At 37.4% G+C, this 20,706-nt stretch overlaps 1 protein-coding gene across 4 annotated transcripts in view; it reads left to right on the forward strand.

Annotated features, from left to right (window-relative positions):
* LOC131044703 (serine/threonine-protein kinase GRIK2) overlaps positions 1-20,706 on the forward strand; it is a 115,771-nt gene that overhangs the window by 61,884 nt on the left and 33,181 nt on the right. For all 4 annotated transcript variants that reach the window (XM_057978086.2, XM_057978087.2, XM_057978088.2 and 1 more), the window contains 5 exons: positions 7,636-7,731; positions 9,635-9,701; positions 9,833-9,948; positions 18,028-18,106; positions 18,186-18,264. In XM_057978086.2, the coding sequence (XP_057834069.1) occupies positions 7,636-7,731; positions 9,635-9,701; positions 9,833-9,948; positions 18,028-18,106; positions 18,186-18,264 (437 nt within the window). The remainder of the gene's footprint in view (positions 1-7,635; positions 7,732-9,634; positions 9,702-9,832; positions 9,949-18,027; positions 18,107-18,185; positions 18,265-20,706) is intronic.

Below are 20,706 nucleotides of genomic sequence, written 5' to 3' on the forward strand. Positions count from 1 at the left end.
GTCTTTTCAGGCCAAAATCCAGTCGTTTTGGATATTTTGAGCTTCCTTTTCTAGGATGCAAATTTTGAATGCAATGAATTCGCCAGAATGGTCTAATTTTCAATTGGAATGTTGATGTAGAGCTTAAATTTGTCTAAGTGTTGAGAGCCAAATGTGAATTTTTGTCCGATTGAATATTTTGACCAAATTTTGACCTTTTTGATTTTTGATCCTGGGCATTGGAAATGATTTGTTTTTGCCTTGTGAAGTGTTAAAATGTGAAAAATCATGTTATTTTGGCCTGTAGGAGCAAAATCGCTCCTGTCCCTCAGTGAAGGACGGGAGCTCATTTTCAAATATCTCACTATTCCTGCAGGGTCAAGATGAATTTCGAATTGTAAGTGATGGCGAAAGGCGAGATCTTTCCATTGAATATAAATTGAAGATTTTCATGAGCACCGAAACGCCTCCAGGAGGAAAATCGCTCCTGTCCCTCAGTGAAGGACCGGAGCTACAAATCAAATTTTGCCTTGTCCTTGCGAGATTTCGTTGACTTGATGATTTGAAGAGGTCCAAAGGAAGATACTTTACCAAATGAATATAATTTGAAGTGCTAACACAAAGGAGAATGGTCCAGAATGCAAAGTTCGCTCCTGTCCCTCTCCAAGGGACCAGGGCGAAGTATCTTATAGCTCCCGTCCCTCTCCCAGGGACCAGAGCGATGTCCTTCATTGGGCAAAATCCAGGCAAAAATCAAGACAAGTTTACGTTCAAAAGCAAGAGAAAGCATGAGATGAACTCATTGAATACAAATTGAAGATTTTAAAACGTCCACAAGGGTCCCAAAAGGCCTAGTTCGCTCCTGTCCCTCAGGAAGGGACCAGAGCGATTTTTTGTATAAATGATTTTCTGGCTAAGTTACAAGCAATGTTAAGGCATGGACGAATGGAGTGGAGTATGACGAGTCCGTTGAATATAAATTTAGAACCTGACAAAGTGAAATAAGAGCCACAAAAGGAGGATCGCTCTTGTCCCTCTCCAAGGGACCAGGGCGATATAGTGAATATATTGCTTTTCACTCAAGTTTGAAGCCGATCCAAGTCAAGACAAGGTGGCAAAGGACATTTCAAGGCGTCTTCATCAAGCACAGGCACTCGAAGGTCGTTATAATGGAGAGATTTGCACTCTAAGACCTAGATCGCTCCTGTCCCTCAGGAAGGGACCAGGGCGATGTTGGATATATTGGCCACTTCATGCAAGTTTTACGTAAGGACAAGATTTTGCAGGGTCTTAGAAGGTCCATGGTGCCTTTTGAAGATGGTATATAGAGATTTTGAACGTAAAATGATCATCATTTTGAATATGGAGACCATATCGCTCCTGTCCCTCTCCAAGGGACCAGGGCGATTTGCCTTGGACTCTCCATTTTGTTTCAAATGCGTGCTAAGTCAAGACTTCATAAGGTCATACAAGGTTCAAGACATCGTTTGAAGAGGACATGCAAGTGTTTTGAACGTCCAAACATTGTCAAACATGCTAAAGGACTCACATCGCTCCTGTCCTTTGGACAAGGACCAAGGCGATCCCATCAAAAACACTCATGTTCCTTCAAAACGAGGCAAGGCGAGGATGGGCAAGGTGAAGGACGGCGTTTGGAAGACATCACAACAAGGATCGAAGTTAGAAGTTGCCAAGGTCAAGGAGAAATCATGGATCGCTCCTGTCCCTCTCCAAGGGACAAGGGCGATGATCCCTTTAAACGTCCAAACACGTCATGAAAACAAATGGAACAAGCTTAGAAGGAACGAGCAAGGATGTTATTCACTCTACAATGAAAGATCGAAGGTCGAAGATGCATAGTGAGCGTGAAAATATGGAGATCGCTCCTGTCCCTCTCCAAGGGACCAGGGCGATAAACATCCAAAAGGCACCCATGAACGCATGCAAGATGATCTAATTCGGAGGACCCATTAAAATGATCGATATTGAACGTGGAGATGAAGGAGTTGAACGTAAAAAATGCAAAAATCATGACCAAATCATGGATCGCTCCTGTCCCTCTCCAAGGGACCAGGGCGATGAGGTACGTCCCTTTCATTTTCATAATTTTGGCGCCAAATAGACAATTCGAATTTCCTTAAATGCTAAAATCGATAAAAAATTGAAAATCCTATTTAATTTGGCATTTAATACGGCGTTGAACATTTATTAATTATTTTGCCTTTATTAGAATCGAAATTTGCAAATTAAAAAACGTAAGGCATTTAATAATTAATTAATTAATTAATAAAAAAAAAATGGAGCGCTCATTTAAGGGAGGTCGGCCTTGTTATTTCATTTAAAATCATTAAAAAATTGTTTTATATCCTCAAGTCGGCCTAAGGGATGAATGCAATGCAAGCGCTATATATGGAGGGTGAGAACTATTATTGTCATATCATTATTTTTATCCTTCATGCGAATTAAGGAGAAGCGAAGATAGTGCGAAGTATTTCATGTGTGGTCCGAATTTAATCCAAAGGTGGCGCTAGTCTATCAAAGGGTGGTGCGATATTTGAAGACTTCATTGGAGCGAATTTGCCAAGGATCGAAGACCACGTCAAAGGGGCGAGACTTGGAAGATTTGTTTGGGCGAACTTGAAGGTCCATTTGAGCGAATTGTCAGAGGTGCAATTGAGGATCGCGTTTAATCCAAGGGTGGCGAAGTGGATTTTCTTGAGGAGATAACATTGAAGACTATTTATACCTCAATTTTGCCTAGGCGATCTTTTCCTTTTTGCATTCTAGAGTTAGCTCTCTATTGAGGTATGGCGATTTGATTTTATTGTTTTATTCATTCATCGTCATATTTTAAGTTTTGGAATTTTGAATTTTTGAATTTCTAAGCTCAATCGTTGTTTTTTAGGAAATGATAACTCTAGAGACTTATCATGACGTTTCCTAAAAAACTTTATCTCTCTAATCAACGTTATTCATTGCAAAATCTAGTCCTTATATTGAAATGTTGTGTAGGTATGGCGACCCCGAAGGCGGGAGCATCCACCAGTCGCTCGGCTCTCATGAAAGAAGATCAGAAGACCGAAGAAGTGGAAACCAAGATCGTGTCGAAGTGGAGCAACATTGGAGATACAAACTTGGGGAACTTTAGCACGAAGAAGTTTCGAGAGGTTCCTTACATTGGCAAGCCATCACCTGTCGCCCGGAGAATAATAGAGAGTGGCATCATTAAGGCGGCCGGTTTTCCTCCAGCTATTCAGTGCCACGAGTTGATGATCGAGTGTGCCCGTCACTACAATCCACAGTCCAGGACAATTGTGTCCAATGAGGGAAACACTTTGGCGTACCTTTCAGAGGAAGCTATAAGTGAAGCTTTCCATCTTCCAGAGCACAGGGACATGATATATAAGAGCATTGAAGGAGCCAGATCAGTGTACGATGATGATCCAGATGCTTGCCTAAGCATAATCAACAAGAACTGGCTACTCAAGAGTCGTCCCCGTCTAAGCAAGGTACCGAACACACCGCACCGTATTGATTTCCAGGAGGAGTACAGAGATTTGATTACTATGCTCAACCGAGTTACAGGGGCACCTCATGCCTTCTATTTTGAGAAGTGGATGTTTTACTTCATCCAGGTGATTGTTCAAGGTAAGGGTACGATACATTGGGCTAGGATAATTAGCCATTGCTTAGACGTACAGTTGAGGAGACTCAGGGCTACTAAGTCCTTCCACATGAGTTCATACATCATCTATGCTTTGATCAGGGGTGTTGAGTACGCAGGACTACCTCACAGAGGAATGATTGGAAGAGGACCCGGCGAGGTCAGAGCTTGTGATTCCTATGCCTACTTGCATCATCCGCTAGGGAAAAACTACAAGTTAGTTAATGATACCTTCACGATGAACATCACAAGGACGTTGCAAGGAGGGATTCACAACAGGTTATCTCAGGATGCCCAAGAATTCATCAAGAGGTACGGTGCTTGGTTCATTCAGTTTCCCAAGTTCACTTACATTAGAGTGCATGGATGTCCTTTACCTCCATACATGTTGCCGAGGTATCCGACAGACAGAATTGTGTTACTTGAGGTAACAAGGCAGTTGGCAGCGTACGTGAAGGCATTCAGACACAGACATCAGAATGGAGTTCAGGTACCTATTATTTTGGGTAATTCAGTTGAGGTATGTCCTAATGTCTTAGCCATGGATGACGCAGAGAAGGAGTTAGCCTTGTATTCTTTTTCATCTTTTGCTTGGAGAAATAGTTTTGATCCACATGGACATTTAGAGGAGACAGTCGGTAGAAGATTTAAACATGAGCACCAAATTGAAGATTTTATGATGAACCTCCTAGATGATCTCGAAGTGAAACAAAAGATACATTCTAGATTGCCTTTGGATTTCATCAGGAAATGCAGGATTTACAGAGTGGCCGACCAAGCTCAGGACAATGGCAGGCACATCCAGTCTTCCTATGATAGAGAAAGCGAAACAATAAGGTTGGATTGGAATGAGCCCGAGGCCGTGGATTTAGATGATTTGATGGCACCAGTCTTGTCTTGTACTCGCAGATGGGTAGACGTTCAGCATCAGAAGTTGAGAGAACAAGGCATAGCTATGTCTTTTACTTTGGAAGAGAAACCAGCCGAAGGTGGAGCAAGCGTGAGTGAAGGCAATCCTAATCCTAGGAATTCAGGTGAAGGTAACCTTCGATGTGCCAGTGAGGGCAATCTCCATTCGAGAGGTTCGAAGAGAAAGGAAAGATCAGAAAAGAAAGAGCCTTCCAAGAAAAAGCAAGGTGCCAACAAAGATCAAACACCAGGTACTTCTTCCAGACCTGAGGATAGAACAATTCGAGTGGAAGAGTCCATGGAGTCGATGGTACAGAATGACAGGCAGGAGGAAGGACAGGCACAGCATGTTTCATCAGATGGATCTCTCCAAGACTATGATTTAGAAGAAGATAATGAAATAACATCTCCTCCCAGACAAGAAGAAATAGTACATAAAGAAATTCAAGTTCAAGAGACAAGATCGAATATCCCAGATTGGTTGAAGGAAAGATTGACTAGGGTGATCGTAGTTGAGGACGAGGACAGTGCAATTGATTTAGAGAGCCTTGTTGGACGTTCACATGTGATAACAGAGAAGAAGAAGGCTACAAAGATGTCCAAGATGATTCGAGATGAGACTGGATCCAGAAAACTGCAGATAGCTACACCGGCAGCAGATAAATATGAGGGTGAGATCCTAGCAGAGGATTATGATATACAGACTTTTGAGTTAGGACCATCCACAGCAGAGCAGACTTTAGATGATGCCACCGACACATTTGAGGCATTGAAGGACAAGCTTAGAGAAGAAGTGGAAAAGAATAGAAAGCTTGAGAGAGAGGTCGGTGCATGGAGGACATATTTCAGTCACATCAACGAGCCTTTGGGACGTCAGGATCCAGTTAGATCACCAGTGCAGGCATTGCCCCTTCAATCGATCAATGAAGCAGAAAGATTCAGGAACCTGGTCCAGCGTACATGTAGTTGGATGGATAGATCTCATACAGTGGCCATAGAGTTTGTTACAAGGATGACGAAGATCATTCATTAGGCTATCCAAGTTCTTGAGATTATCCATAGATTGATGGCAACAGTAGCTGCATTTGCCCATACCAAGGACGTTGTCATCCCTGTCTTGAAAGTAATAAGACATACATCCAGAAGAATTTTAGCGCAGGAGAGGATCTTGGAAGGTGATTCTCACAGTTTGTTCCAGTGGTCAACCTTACTCCATATAAAGAGTGTTCTCTTCGAGGACATCAGTGTTAGATGTGGTCAAGTTGAGGAGGTGATCAATCCGATCCAGGACAGAGTATTTGAGGTACTTCGTACCATTCTTGGCAGAAGGATTGAGGTCGAGACAGATGTGGATATGTAGGAATTTGAGGATAGAATCAAGATCATCTTTTGCAAGGACGCAGATGTTACAGATGAGCAGTATGATCAGATGTATGCCACCATGCTCCTGATTGATAGAACGAAGGAACTTGAATCTACTTGGGACGCAGCTCTTCTAGATGCATTCGATCAGGTCATCCACTTAGAAGAGAGTATCAAGAATCTTCCCGAGATTCCAATCACAGAAATCGAAGGAATCGTGACGAAATTCATTGCATATGCTAAGAAAGAGAATTGGAAAGGGAATAAGATTCTAGATGAAAGGTTGTTACAGATGACATGACATCTTATTTCTCATTGGTTGATACCTCCTAGGTTTTTGTACCGAATTTAATATTTGGCTATGTATTTAATATTGTTCAGTAAAAAGGAGGTCATTTGTAACAAACCCTAATTAGGGTTTAGGTGTCATGATCTTGTCCGTTGATTTACTTTCAATCTGGACCTTTCATTGTAACTGGGGATGCTATATATACCCCCATTTTTCATTTCATTGAAAAAATAGTAATAGTTGATGTAATAGAGAAGAGAGATTAAAGCTAGAAGCAATTTTATTTTGTAGCAAGATTGAGTCTTGAAGAGAGAACTTCAAGCAATTGTTGTACATGATGACTTGGAAATCAATAAAATATTGAAGTTATGGTGTTTTGTTGCAAATTTCTTGAGTTATCTTCATGGTTGTTTGATACACTTGAATCGTGCTCAATCGAGGTAGTTTGTTAATTTGAAAGACTAAGTGTGAGATTTGATATTTGGTAGGATTCGCAATCCAAACCACTAGCTTCTTGCTGATTGTAGGAACGCCTTGCGTGGTCGACTGGAGAACACTTTGAGTCCTTAATCTTCAATTATCATTGTGTCTTGGATATGTACCTTCGTAGTAGTGTCCTTGGTCTTTGATGCATTGAACATCATTATATTACCTTAGAAGATCGCACTAATTTCAATTGAGTTGTTATCTTATGGCAAAATTGAAGTTGGTTGAGTCCTGCCAAATCTCGTCCATGCTAAGTCATTCATAGGGTTAGGCTAGATTAGACCTCTTAAACCCTATCCTTTTGCTTTTTTTGAAAGTTCCTTTAGTTTAGTAAAATCTTCGAGCTTTAGAATGCGTAAGACCCCTTGGAGGAAACAGCAAATCACATCATACCACTAAAAAAGCTTGTCCACACGTGGAGACCCCACTAAAAGAACCTTGGAGTCTACCTAACTGATCCTTTACGCGAATCTTCAGCAGTTAGAGACTATTTTCTCAAGAGAGGATAAGATGCCTATTGGTATTTTATTCTGTGTATGATTGTGTATAAAATACACGTCAACAGGACCAAATTAATTAATTACTGCTGTATATGCTAGCATTGACTGCTGGTTTGTTCTTTCATTCTAGTGAAGATAATTGAAAGGCACCCTTTAACTTCTAGATTGTTTCCTGAGAATTATCTGAGGATGGATCGTACTTGGATTATTCTTGCCAGTGTGAAAACTTGAAAATGTTACTGTCTGCTAATGGTGGAGCAGATCTTTGCATACCTACCTTGTATTCCAATGTTACTAATGTATTCCTAATTTTGGTTACTTTTAGAATGCATCCTAAAATATGGTATATAAAGCAATTTAAGATGCACATCTTTAAAACCATGTAGATAAAAGGAAAGGATCAAACTTGATGTACTAACTTATTTTTGAAAATTTTGTTTCTGCAGAATATTGTGCATGGGGATATCAAGCCAGAAAACCTTCTTGTTAGCAGCGATGGAAGTGTAAAAATCTGCGATTTTAGTGAAAGCTGTAAATTTGAGGTGTGCCTTGATTGATTATTTTGCCTTTCTGTATGAAGTATTGAGGAAATCTTACTTTGAATACACCATCTTTAGTTCTTTGTCATAGAAAATGTATTTATTTGCTCATATTTTTCTCATTGGATGACTGTGAAAACTGTAAAGACTTGCAATTGATGGTTTAACTGAATGAGTGATACTTTTTTTTTGGGTCTGTTTAGTATTTTTATTATTGTGTCTAATTAGATGTTCATGTATTCATTTTTCTAGTTCTTATGGTCTTTTCCTTATTTAGATGTTTTTTGTTTGTTTATTTTCTGATTAGATAGTTTGAGTTGATTGAAACCCAAATATCTGGAATTTAAAAGATGATAAAGAGTGAATATGAGACTATTCTAGCAATTAGAAAATTAAATTTTGTGTCATGCTTTTCTCTCTTAGTCAACCTTCTATCAAACTACTGAAAATATTATTGCATTTCTGTCTTAGTCAACCTTCTATCAAAGAACAGAAAATAGTATTTACAATGAACATCCTGCTGGAAATACAAGAGAACGAAAGATGTAAACAATTGCAAATGATGCTTCCTATGATGCAGAACCTGCTTTACGAATAAAAAAATGTAGTCAATAGCCTTTTATACCAAGCACAACATCCAGCAGGTTGGAGAAATCAGAAAAGTACTAAAGAGATAAGAAAGACAGAATCAGTCTCATCCAAACATGGGTGTCTCTAGGCATTTATTGTCATGAAGCATCAGTAACTTGGGATTTTAATTAATTCTGTCTGCCCATTTAGCTCAAAACATAAAGAAGTTAAAAAATATAATCTCTCTCCAATTTTAATAAGCACTTTAAAATCCCCACATGTTATCTTGATTGAGGATTTAAAAATAATAGATCATTAGTTACATCAATTGAGCCCAGTATCAACTGTAAGGACATTAGTTACCTCACTGGAACACAGCAACCAGTCATTGCGAATATGATTTCAAGTTACCACAGTTGAACCAGCAATTAGTAATCGGAGGGGTATAATGATTTATGTTATCTGAACCCTGCAATCAGTCATTGGGAACATGAATTGGGTCAGTGATTGAGGTTATAAGCTAATCCCAAAAACTATCATTGAAGATATAAGTTTTCCAATTAAACCCCTGAATAATTTATCCATGAGCCGTCTCAACTAAAATCATAATTGGTCATTGGGATTATGAGTTAGCTCAGCTGAACTCTGCAACAAATCATCAATAATTGGGGACAGGATCACCTCAACTACCATACATATTAGTTACTCGGGACCAGAGTAACCTTGGCCAAACCTAAAGAATCCCTATACCCACAAGTGATCCAAAATACAATGACAGTTATGGATGAAACAGATCATTGATAACAATTCATTAAATCATCATCATTAAAGTACACCACACGGAGAATTGGATGTGGTAGCTTACCCAATTCATTATTTAACATTTGTATATTTTAACATGTAACCATCTGCTGGGGATTTGAACACGGGTCAATATGAAAGTTCTGTTAGTTTACCACTTGAGCTCGTCCCATTTGATAGATAGAAGATAAATTTAACTAACGTGCTTTTGCAATGTTTTTAACCCTTCTTTTGGATTATATTGTTTTGAAATGATTTTCTTTTGATTGGTAAGTTCTGGGTATAACTGGGTACCAGCTGGTGAGAACGTGAATGGGGGGCCTTATTCCCCAAGCATCAATGCAGTCCAAGTCTGTGAGCTCAATGGCCCAACGAGGGGTTAACGCCGATGAACACATCAGCCCAGTGGTGACTTGAACTGTGGGGGCTGAGTTAACAATGCCACAACTTAAGTGTCACACCATGTTCTCAAAGGCTTATTGTTATTATTGTTCTCCTTACTTTTATAATTATTTGTACATAAATTATCTTACAGGATAACAATGATGAATTAAAAAGGTCTGCCGGTACACCTGTGTTCACTGCTCCTGAATGCAGTCAAGGTGAGTGAATGTCTGGAGTTTATTTTCTGTGACAAACTTCTGATGTATTCTTTTCTAATTCTAACATGAAGAAGCTTCTTTGAATATCAATTATCTGACTTTATATCATACCAATTTTTATCCTTATATAGGCTTTCTATATCATGGAAAAGTAGCCGACATATGGGCTTTGGGCATTACTCTTTATTGTATGGTGTTAGGACAGTTCCCGTTCATTGGAGAAACTTTACGAGAGACATTTCATAAGGTAGACAATGCTCTAAGTTTTTTCATGTATGTCTTGTTTTATTTTTTTATTTCAACTTATTTTCTATATTATGTATTAGCCATTTATATAAAGTCTGTATGCCATGTATGCTTGATTTTTTGTCTTTTTAATTAAAGATCATATTTCACTGATTCAACCCATGTAATGTTGACAGAATTTATTAATTTAGAACTGATTTTGGCCTTTTTTTTAGAATAACTTTGTTAGTGGAAAGTCTCTTGTGAGTTTTACATATTGAAATTACTTGCGTTTGTTTGTTGAGGAATTCACCCTGATTGTAGAATATCTGGCATATTATATCATGATCTGTTAAGGAAGGATAAGTTATTTATATTTCTAGAGTTATCAATAGATGTGACAAGAATTGCATGTACATTTAGGATATGCTAGAAAGAACAAAAAAAATATTTATACACACAAATAAATATAATTGGTGAATGTGATTGTTATGTATATGCATATGCATATGGAATGATACGGCATCTGTCTTTTAGTTTCAAGTGCCTCTGGAAACAGTTATTTATATAAAGACTAGAAAACAAAAAATGGGCCAGTGGTAGCATTGTGGTGCATGTGAGCAATTTAGATAGCATGACATTTTATGTCTTTTATATCCCTTAATAGAAGGTCCTCATCAGAATTTTGGGACTTAAGATGTTGACATCTACTAATGGTATATGGTGAAATTATGATTGTTATGTACATTAATGTGATTGCAACGCACATACATGTACACAGAATAATAAGGCACCTCTGTTTTAGTTGCAAGTGCCTTTGAAAGTAGTTATCTAAGATTAATACCTGAGTTACCAGGTTTGTGCAGATGCCCTGCTGTACCTGTACTGGGTTCGTCCGGGTCCATGTCTAGGTACAGATTGGTGTGGCCTGGGTGTGCCCTAGGGGCGCTGGGTTCGTTGTGGGTCCGTGAACGTGGGCCCACAGCAAACCTGGGGCACACCCAGGCCACATCTGGGTCACTTAAAGTTTGTACAAATATCACTGATGGTCTGAGAATGAAGCATATCTTTCATTTTGCTTCTCTTCATAGTTAAAGGTAGTTTCTTAATGGTCTGATTGCTGAGTTCTATGCCAAGTACTAGTTTATACCCTTGACCATCCACTTCAGTGAGTTTTCAAATAACACATGCCATTGACCATCTGCAAGGATGGGAATGAGGTATATTATAGATGGGGATGGCCAGTGATAATTCAAAGGTTTTGCAAATTTCTTATTAGCTTCCAGATCAAAAGTGTGGATACAAATGAAGCTTGAAGCTTTAGTTTGTTTCAGTCCTCATTTCACAGTGTAAGAAAAGTATTTTATGATAGTGATGGTCCCAAAATTAAACAGTTTTTAATACTTCATCATTGATCAATGTCAAATGAATTTCAATATTATCATATTATGTCATATGTGATATGCCATATATATGAGCTAAGTCACCAGGTTCGAATTCGAATTCGAAGTCCGACAGCTTTGAAATTCGAATGAAGTTCGATGAGGAAAAAATTCGAAATATATAAAATTCGAATTAAATTTGCCATATGTGGTTTTAATTTTTTTTAATAAATATATGTAATATATCTATAAAATTGCCTAAATAGTAATTGCAAAAACGGCAGGCAAAAATTGCAGACAAACTTCTCCTGCAGGCTGCGACTACTTCTCCAGCGACTTCTCCTGCAGGCTGCGACTACCACGACTCACGGCGGACTGAAGATTCATGCGGCCTGAAGACTCGCGGTGGACTGAAGATTCACGCGGCCTGAAGACTCACGGCGGACTGAAGATTCACGCGGCCTGAAGACTCACGGCAGCGGGCAGACTGAAGACGTGCTTCAACAAACGTTGGCCTCTCATTTATAAAAAAAAAACCGAAAGAAACCCTAAATTGTGATTTAAAAAATATTAACAGAAAAAAAAAAATCACTTTTTTGACCAATCGAACTTCAACGAATTTCAACGATTTTTATTGCATGTTTTAAAGTTCGGCGAATTTTGAACTTCAAGGATGAAATTCAGCCGAACTTGGTCACTTTGTATATGAGATTAAATGAATAACAAAATACCAAAAATGAATGATAATATTGAAATTCCAAACTATCAATTGGCATTTGGCATTGATCAATGATGAAGTATCATACTATCAAATGTATTTAGTAACTAGTTTTATAATTCAGTATATATATATATATATATATATATATGGATGAACCCAAAAATCCACGAACCCAAGGACAATTTTTTTTGCCTGTGCCCACGAACTGGGTTCGCGTAGCTACACCCACACCCGAACCTGAACCAGTAACTTAGATTAATATTCTAGCCACCCCACAAATGAATATACATATAAAATGTAATGCTCTTGGTCCAATGTAATCCTCGGATGAGTTTTCTCATAGAAACTAGAAGGTTCTCTCCTTTGATCTCAACATCCAAGGGTTTTTGTCCTTGAATTTGTAGATTAGCCCTTCTTGATGTAGTTGCCCTTGCTAGGTCTAAAATAATGTGAAGTGAGCATAGGATAATTTACCATCCAAATAACTCTACATGATAGATGATATCAATGTGCTTCTGAAAGAGCTGCAAGAGTACCTTTGCTAGTGCTGGTATTACTGTTCACCAATTTCTCAAGACCACACTTAACAATTTGCTCCCTTGTTGTTTGCTACTTAATTTGTTAGTTTCATAACCAGCCTTCTCATTAGATACTACCTCAATGTAGTGGACTTGACCCTTGCTAGGCCTCTAATGCTCATTGTATGTAAAGAACAACTTTTTTCTTTGAAGTTCATTTCTAGTTTGCTCATCAATCTTTTTAGCTACAACGGGTGTAGGGGGTGGTGATGTATCTCTTTGAGGTTATGAATTAAACTTGCTGCTTGGCTGTCCTTTTCTAAAAGGTCTTCTCTACTACTTGGTAGTGGGTGCTCTATAAGGCTTAAGTATTAATGTTTTGTTAATAGCATCCTATGGTGATTAGGGTGCCAAGGTCTTAAATAGATATATGAGGGGCTTAAATAAACCCTCAATGAAGAGAAAAGCTGTGTTCCACCAAGTTTTCGAGACGAGGGGGGGGGGGGAGGGATGTGTTTCAGGGATGGGATATTTTTAGGCCACTTTTAGGGGACAGGGATGGGGACGGGGACGGCTATATATATATATACACTTTATCAGCAAATTTAATCATATTGACATATACATTATAGTACAAATATTCAGAGGTACTTGGTAAAACACAATAGCTATAGGGAAATTTGAAATTTCAGATATGCATATGATATAATTTTAAATTTATAAATCATATAGCATACACCAAAATGCCCAAAGGCTACAAGTTTGCAGTATGAATGTCAAAATGACAAAGTCACAAATGTCCAAAACATAGTAAATTAGTAACAAAAAGTATGATGGCTGCGCCTACTCGGCATATGCCATGATGGCATCAAAATGTCCACCTAGAAAGAAAAAAAAAATTAAAAATTAAAAAGTTTGATGTGGTTTTTTCATGAAAAAATGAGCTGGAAAAGAGAGGACGGCCGGCCATCCTTGGGACGGTTGGAGGATGCCTAGGTGTCCCTTGGCCATCTCAGGGATGGCTAGATGTCCCCTGCCATCCCCTCTGATTGGAAATGTCCCCCCAAAAAGATGAAGATTGAGGACACCTGGGAAACATCCACAAGGTATCCCCCATCCCCCAAATGTCCCTGGTATATATATATATATATACACTTTATCAGCAAATTTAATCATATTGACATATACATTATAGTACAAATATTCAGAGGTACTTGGTAAAACACAATAGCTATAGGGAAATTTGAAATTTCAGATATGCATATGATATAATTTTAAATTTATAAATAATATAGCATACACCAAAATGCCCAAAGGCTACAAGTTTGCAGTATGAATGTCAAAATGACAAAGTCACAAATGTCCAAAACATAGTAAATTAGTAACAAAAAGTATGATGGCTGCGCCTACTCGGCATATGCCATGATGGCATCAAACTGTCCACCTAGAAAGAAAAAACAAATTAAAAATTAAAAAGTTTGATGTGGTTTTTTCATGAAAAAATGAGCTGGAAAAGAGAGGACGGCCAGCCATCCTTGGGACGGTTGGAGGATGCCTAGGCGTCTCTTGGCCATCTCAGGGATGGCTAGATGTCCCCTGCCATCCCCTCTGATTGGAAATGTCCCCCCAAAAAGATGAAGATTGAGGACACCTGGGAAACGTCCACAAGGTGTCCCCCATCCCCCGAATGTCCCCGGTATGAGGACTTGGGCAAATTCCTTAGGGGACACGTCCCCATGTATCATAGGAGAAAAGTGATTCTCCTTTCCGAAACATCAGATACCATGACTGCAACTCACAGAAATTTAGTGACATATGACTCCACTATTATTTGTTGTTTGATTCTAGCAAGTGACTAGAATGGTACTCATCGTCCTTCCATTCAAAGAGGACAATCAATCTCTGGCTGCAATCATCCAATGTCTACACAAGGTTATGCTCTTGAGATATCAAATTGTGGTGCCACTAGTCATAGGTGACACCTTCCAAATACAATGTAGCAAATTGTATAACATCCTCTTCCACAATAAGGCTAAGTGTAAAGTATGTTTGTAACTTTTGCAACCATGCCCAAGTGAATATTTTGTCACTGCCATCAAAAATAGAATGATTAGGTTTATTCACTTTATGTTGCAAATTTGTCCTATCATAATTTTGATTGCTATTGTGGGTTGTATGGCCTAGATACTTCTTCTAGAGTATCTCCAAGAAAATGTGAAAAGTTATAGTAGCCCTGAAGTCATATGATTTCCTTTGATACTCCAGAAAGACTGCATCTAACTCCTCTGAACTAACTGTCTTAAGAGTCTGATATTTTATTCTTTTGAATAAGCATGGGCTTAACGAGTTTTAGAATGGGACCAGTTTGACTAATCGTTGGTTGGCTATGTAAATTTGAGCTTCCTCCTCTCTAAAAAGTATTAGTAGAGTTTGGATTTTGCAAAGGAATGGTGGTGGGCAGGTTACTATGAAGTTGTAACATATGCCCTTAGCTCTATCATTCTTTCTTGACCCCTCGAAATCCCTATCTTGGTATTTTGAAATAGATTTGTCCTTTCCTCATAAGTCAGAGTTCTCCCATCTCTGCACATGGTTCACAGGCTGACAAGAAATTGAAAAATAAATTGAATGAATGATTCAATAATCAGATGATTACATTGAACGATATACACACGTATATAGAGGTTACAAGACGATGTTCTATAATTAGAACATAACGTTAAAGTAAAAGATTAAAGAGCTAAATGCTAAATTAAGCGTGAAAGCTAAATTAAGCTTAAAAGCTAAATTAAGCTTAAAAGCTAAATTAAGCTTAAAAGATAATTAACTAAAAAAGATAACTTAACAAGCTAAATAAGTCGACAACTTAAAATAGAAGATGACCACTAAAAATAGAAGATGACCATTATAGAAGATATTAATATTATTTTAACAGAAATCAGTATCAAATCTATCGATATCGCTATGATGCCTTGTATCCTTTTTTTCTTTTTCTTTTTCTAATTTATTGATTCAAAATGATGCCAAGAAAGGGAAAACAATGCACCATGCCAATATACTAACAAATTATAGCACTCACAATAACCTTGGAGCTATATATTATTTATAGAATTTGTTGAAATACATTGCTTGAGTATTTGTAATGAAATATACTGGAGCATATCAATAGAATAATAATGTGGAACTAAGAACTCAAGCACCTATGTAAGATATTTCCCAAAGCAGAATTAATGCTGTTGAATCATAATGCTCCAACCACCCCACAAATCAAAATAGCAATAGAAAAGAGAATGCTGCTTTTTGGACCAATGCAGTCCTTCGATGCAATTGCCCATAAGAAACCAGAAGGGTTTTGTACTTTGATCTCAAGATTTAAGGCTTTTGTCCCTGAATTGGTAGATGAGTGCTGCCTAATGTAGTTACCCTATCTAGGTCTGAAAAATGCTATATAAGTATAGTATGAATGTCTAAGGTTGGGTTGCCTCAGTTTACTCATTGACATACACCAAACTCTAGGCAGCTAGCCCAAGCATCAATAGTAAAGATTATTTTTATCGGATATAACAAAATATCACTTAATGATCTTGTCCCACATAGCATGACTCTAGTGTAATTACATTAAATTGTCCAAGTAGCCAATAAATCTTGACCCCTCATCAGTAAATCAGTCATATCTTGAGAATCAGTCGCTATAAAGACCTGAGATAAAATATTATGAATAGTTGACTGACACCTGAATCCAAAGACAGGATGCATGGATAGTCTTGTCTCTATTTGCCCTCCAAAGCCCCTAAGAAATAGGAATAAGTTCTCCCTAGGGCACTTAATGGACATGTACGCTTATTGTCAACAATAAAGAGATTCCTTAAGATTAAATAACCCCTGAGAAGACTTGTGGTGAGGGTCCTACAAATGACGTTCTAAAATCTAGGAAATGACCTTAAAATATATGAAGTATTCTAAAACTCATAAGGATAACAGGGTCAGATGAATGAAACCAATTCTCACAAATATATACTTCTCTAGCAATCATCCTTTGTCAACAGAAGTAAACAAATGAGCTCATTGGTCCCACATGTGTTGACTAGGTGAAAAGGGGACATCACACTCTGATGTTAGCTTTACTCATGGTGCTATGTGATTTTTGGGAGCACAGTGAGTTCTTGGTACTTTCACTCCTCCATCTTAGGCCTGATATAACAGTTATTCTTAGTCCAGAAGTCCTCTAAGGATTCTACATGTCTGAAATGTTTTACTAGTTGCTTAAGGCATTCTGAGCATATTTTTACCTTATCATAGAAATTGCTCCTTTGTTCTTTGGATCATTCAATGCTTTGTGAACTAAAAGTCGGCTGGCAAACTCCATCAGCAAGAATTTCTGATCCATATTTTAGTAATTTATATGACTTCTGAGTAAAACTGAAAGCTATTATATATGGATAATAATTTTGATGGATATACCAGTTTGCCCAGTACTAAATGGCTTTTATTCCTTATGTCAAAAATCTGAAGTCAAAAGCTCATCTTAGTTTTGCAATCACCTTGTAAATGAAGCTGCATTTGAATATCTCACATTCCTTTTCCATACTGTCCTTGTAGAAATGAGGCTAACATTCGTATGCCAGCTTCCTCTGAAGGAGATAATTGGTTACTGATAGAAGACTTATGTTGTACTAGCCTTAACAGAGCATACACCACGTAAGAGCTCACATAAAATTAATGGGTTTGACCTACCTCCATCAACTAGTGGTGAATGGTACTACTAATGATAACCATGGTCTATGGTCCATCAGAACCTGATTTTTTTTACAAAGGTGCCCTGAAAGAAGCAAAACATCCATAGCATGGTGGTGGAAGCATCAGGGATACTTTTTTTGGCTATGTGACTAGGAGAAAGTATTTGATTTGCTAGTTATATGACTATATGCAGCCACTATACGTTGTTCATGGTTAGAGTTTAAGCTGTGAGATCATAGTTTTATGTAGTCTGCAAATGGATCTCTTTCCTCCTTGATTCAACCTGTATATGTGGATTTATATAAACTCTACAACTCTGGCACTATCATGTACGAGCTTGGATCTACTATGTAGGTATAATCAATCCCCTCCCTTAAGAATAAGTAGTAAAGCAAGCAATGCCCAGTTTGAGGCTGATTTTTTGCCTTCATCTCAATTTTTTTATGATTGTGGATAAAAGAAGAAAAGAAAACAATGGTCATTGTGAGGCTGGAACCTTGTCCTTTTATCTAAATTCAAAAGGTTTTAGTTTTTAGTTGAGGATATAGAAAATTTCACTTTTATGTAATTTCTTGTTTGTATTTTAGATGTGTACCTGCAGGCCTATTATCTCAATAGGAATAAATAAAAAGCCATTATTAATATTATATGTATGTGGAAGAGATGTATTAAAATAGGAAATATGGGGTTTTGTCCATTTATGGATGAACTTGGTTGATGCTTATTTTAGTTTGTTGCTACAGATAGTAAACCATCCAATGGTTGTACCGGACAATTTTAACACTGACCTTGCAGACCTCCTGAATGGTCTTCTTTGTAAAGGTGCACTTTCAGTTTTTCCTTCTTTATCTTCTTTGCTGAATTTAATCTAGTGCTAACATGAATCCGTTTTAAACTGCAGACCCGATGAGGAGAATTTCCCTAGATGAAGCTATGAGGCATCCATGGGTGGTCAAAGGATATGGGCATTTAATTTCAAGGTTAGCATATTGGTGCCTTATCCAAAAGGATACAAAAATGTTTATATTTTGTCTGGTTATTTTAAGACATTTGTATTTGTGATTCTGTGACAGTGTGGTAGATGCCTTGCCATATCTATGCAGCATATCTCTATGTGATGTGAATCTATGGTGGAACTAATTACATCTTTAGGCTATTTTAATGGAGCTTTAATTAGCTCTGTCAAGCTTACGTTTGCTGATTTTGTGTCCTCCTGACAGGAGATATCAGAGAATCCCAAACCACTTAGAAATTGTTCAAGTTGATGCTGTTATTTTGTTTTTGACAAATCTTCAAGTATATGTTAACCTTGTCACTGCTTTTACAAGCATCCGAAAATTCTATTGTATTTTGTTTTACTTTCTGGAATGTTTTCTCTGAACTTGCACGATCTACTGTCTTGTTGGACCAAAAAATGAGCCCTTGTAAAAATAGTTTGCTTGAGGTGATCTAGTGATTCTCATGTAGACTAAACATGAAGTGAATGAGAAGAGTCATTTCTCAACCCAAAAACCTATTGCCATGGGTAAAAGATCCTATATAAAAATCTCTAGAACTCTCTTTTTTTCCCATAGTATCCTCATTTATAAATACCTTAGGTCCTAGACTTTGTTCAGATGTGAATGCACCATAAATCTATTTTTAAAAGGAGATAATTACCACCTCCATTCTGATACAGCCTTCTTTCAGAATTGCATCAGGCTATGATACTGTGACAGAGTGGCATTGAACATTTGGATGCCTCCCCATTTCTGTCTAGCATATCTCTACATGAGATTAATCTGTGGTTGGACCAATCACTAATAATCTTCAGGTTATTTTAATGGGGCTTCAACTAGCTCCAATAAGTTTGGGTTTCCTGATTTTATGATCTCTTTCTGACAGAAGTGATATCAAAGAATGCCAAATCACCTAGGAATTATTCAAGATGATGATATTATTTTGTTTTGGACAAATCTGTCAAGTATATGCCAAACTTGGTACTGGTTTTACAAGCATCCAAAAGGAAAAACAAAATTAAAACATTTTTTATGTTATAAATTTTAATTCTTTATTTTTGTTTTATAAATTTTATTTTTTAAGTGAAAATCATTTATTTTATGCTAACATTGAATTCAGTTTTCATGTTGTTTAACACTAATTTTATTTTATTTTATAACTGAAAATCCTATTTTTTTAATTATTATAAATAAGGTTTATCAATTTATGGTATGAAAAAATGTTATTTTTTTTCAATTTGTAACACTAATGTCGAAAATATATATGAATTAACATTGTAGTTTAGGGTTTAAAGCTCTTTTTTTTGTATAAAAGATGTTACAAAATATTCTAAATCAATGTCAAGTTTGCAATCAGCATATATTGGCATCATCATTTAGAAGTCAACTTTGTGGAGGAGTGGATGCTCCTTGAAAGCATGGCATACTAGGACTGAGAATGGTTACTGTTATTTGTAATTATCGCAAGTTGAAGAGGAGTTGGTGTGTTAATTGCCTCAAGTAGCATCTTGCAAGTGGGCCACAACAGCAAATTGTGTCTCAATTTTGATTTAGAGTTAGAATGAGAGATAAAAGCAGCCCTTGCATTGCCAAACTAAAATAAAGTGGAGGTGATGATAAATGCAGCCATAGCAATAGTCATGAATCTCAACATAGTGTGGAAAACAAAGGTGAATATGATAGAGACTGTGGCCTCTAGTTAGTCCATAGATTTATGACACATCTTTTTCATCTATCTCGAAGAGTGTCTAGTCAAAGGGATTTCTTCCTTTCTTTGAAATATGCCTAGATCATGGCTTTTGCTTTATGGTATGTGGAACAAGGACAAGGATGAGGAAGTTGACATGATTTGTGCTAATTTGTGTCTCTGCAATCTTTTCTCATCATCATAAAGAGTCCATAGTGGCAGAATTTGGTCATGATATTGATAGTTATAGGAAAAAAGGGTAGTTACAGATACAAAAATAGTAGCAAAAATCAAAAGAAGTAGTGGTGAAAGTATGGATGGACCATACTTTCAAATGGGTGGAAAGATGGAAGAACCCGTTGTGACCTTTTTCACATATCGCCCCATTGCAAATGGGGACCCTCTCTTTTCCTGCTTTCTAGGGTTTTGTTAGTGCGCCCATGGCCTTTCGCTTCAGTTTTGCCAAGCCTTGTTCAGTTTTGAACGGTTTGAGTCCTAGAGATTGAAAGTGAGTTTTTGCAAGCCAAGTGATACCAGAGTCTGGATACCGTCAAAGTGCCTAGAAAGGCCAAAGGACGAAGATCGCAATTGATTTGGACGAATTTGAACAACTTTCTATTTTTAGAAAGTTTTCTTTTTTGCTTTTTCCTATTTTTTAGGAAGTTTCGTTTTTGGCATTTTTAGCCCAATCCCCGGTATAGATATTTTTAGAAAGTTTTCCCTATTTTTTAGGGATG

Source organism: Cryptomeria japonica, chromosome 3 (assembly GCF_030272615.1).
Source record: "Cryptomeria japonica chromosome 3, Sugi_1.0, whole genome shotgun sequence".
Lineage (NCBI taxonomy): Eukaryota > Viridiplantae > Streptophyta > Pinopsida > Cupressales > Cupressaceae > Cryptomeria > Cryptomeria japonica.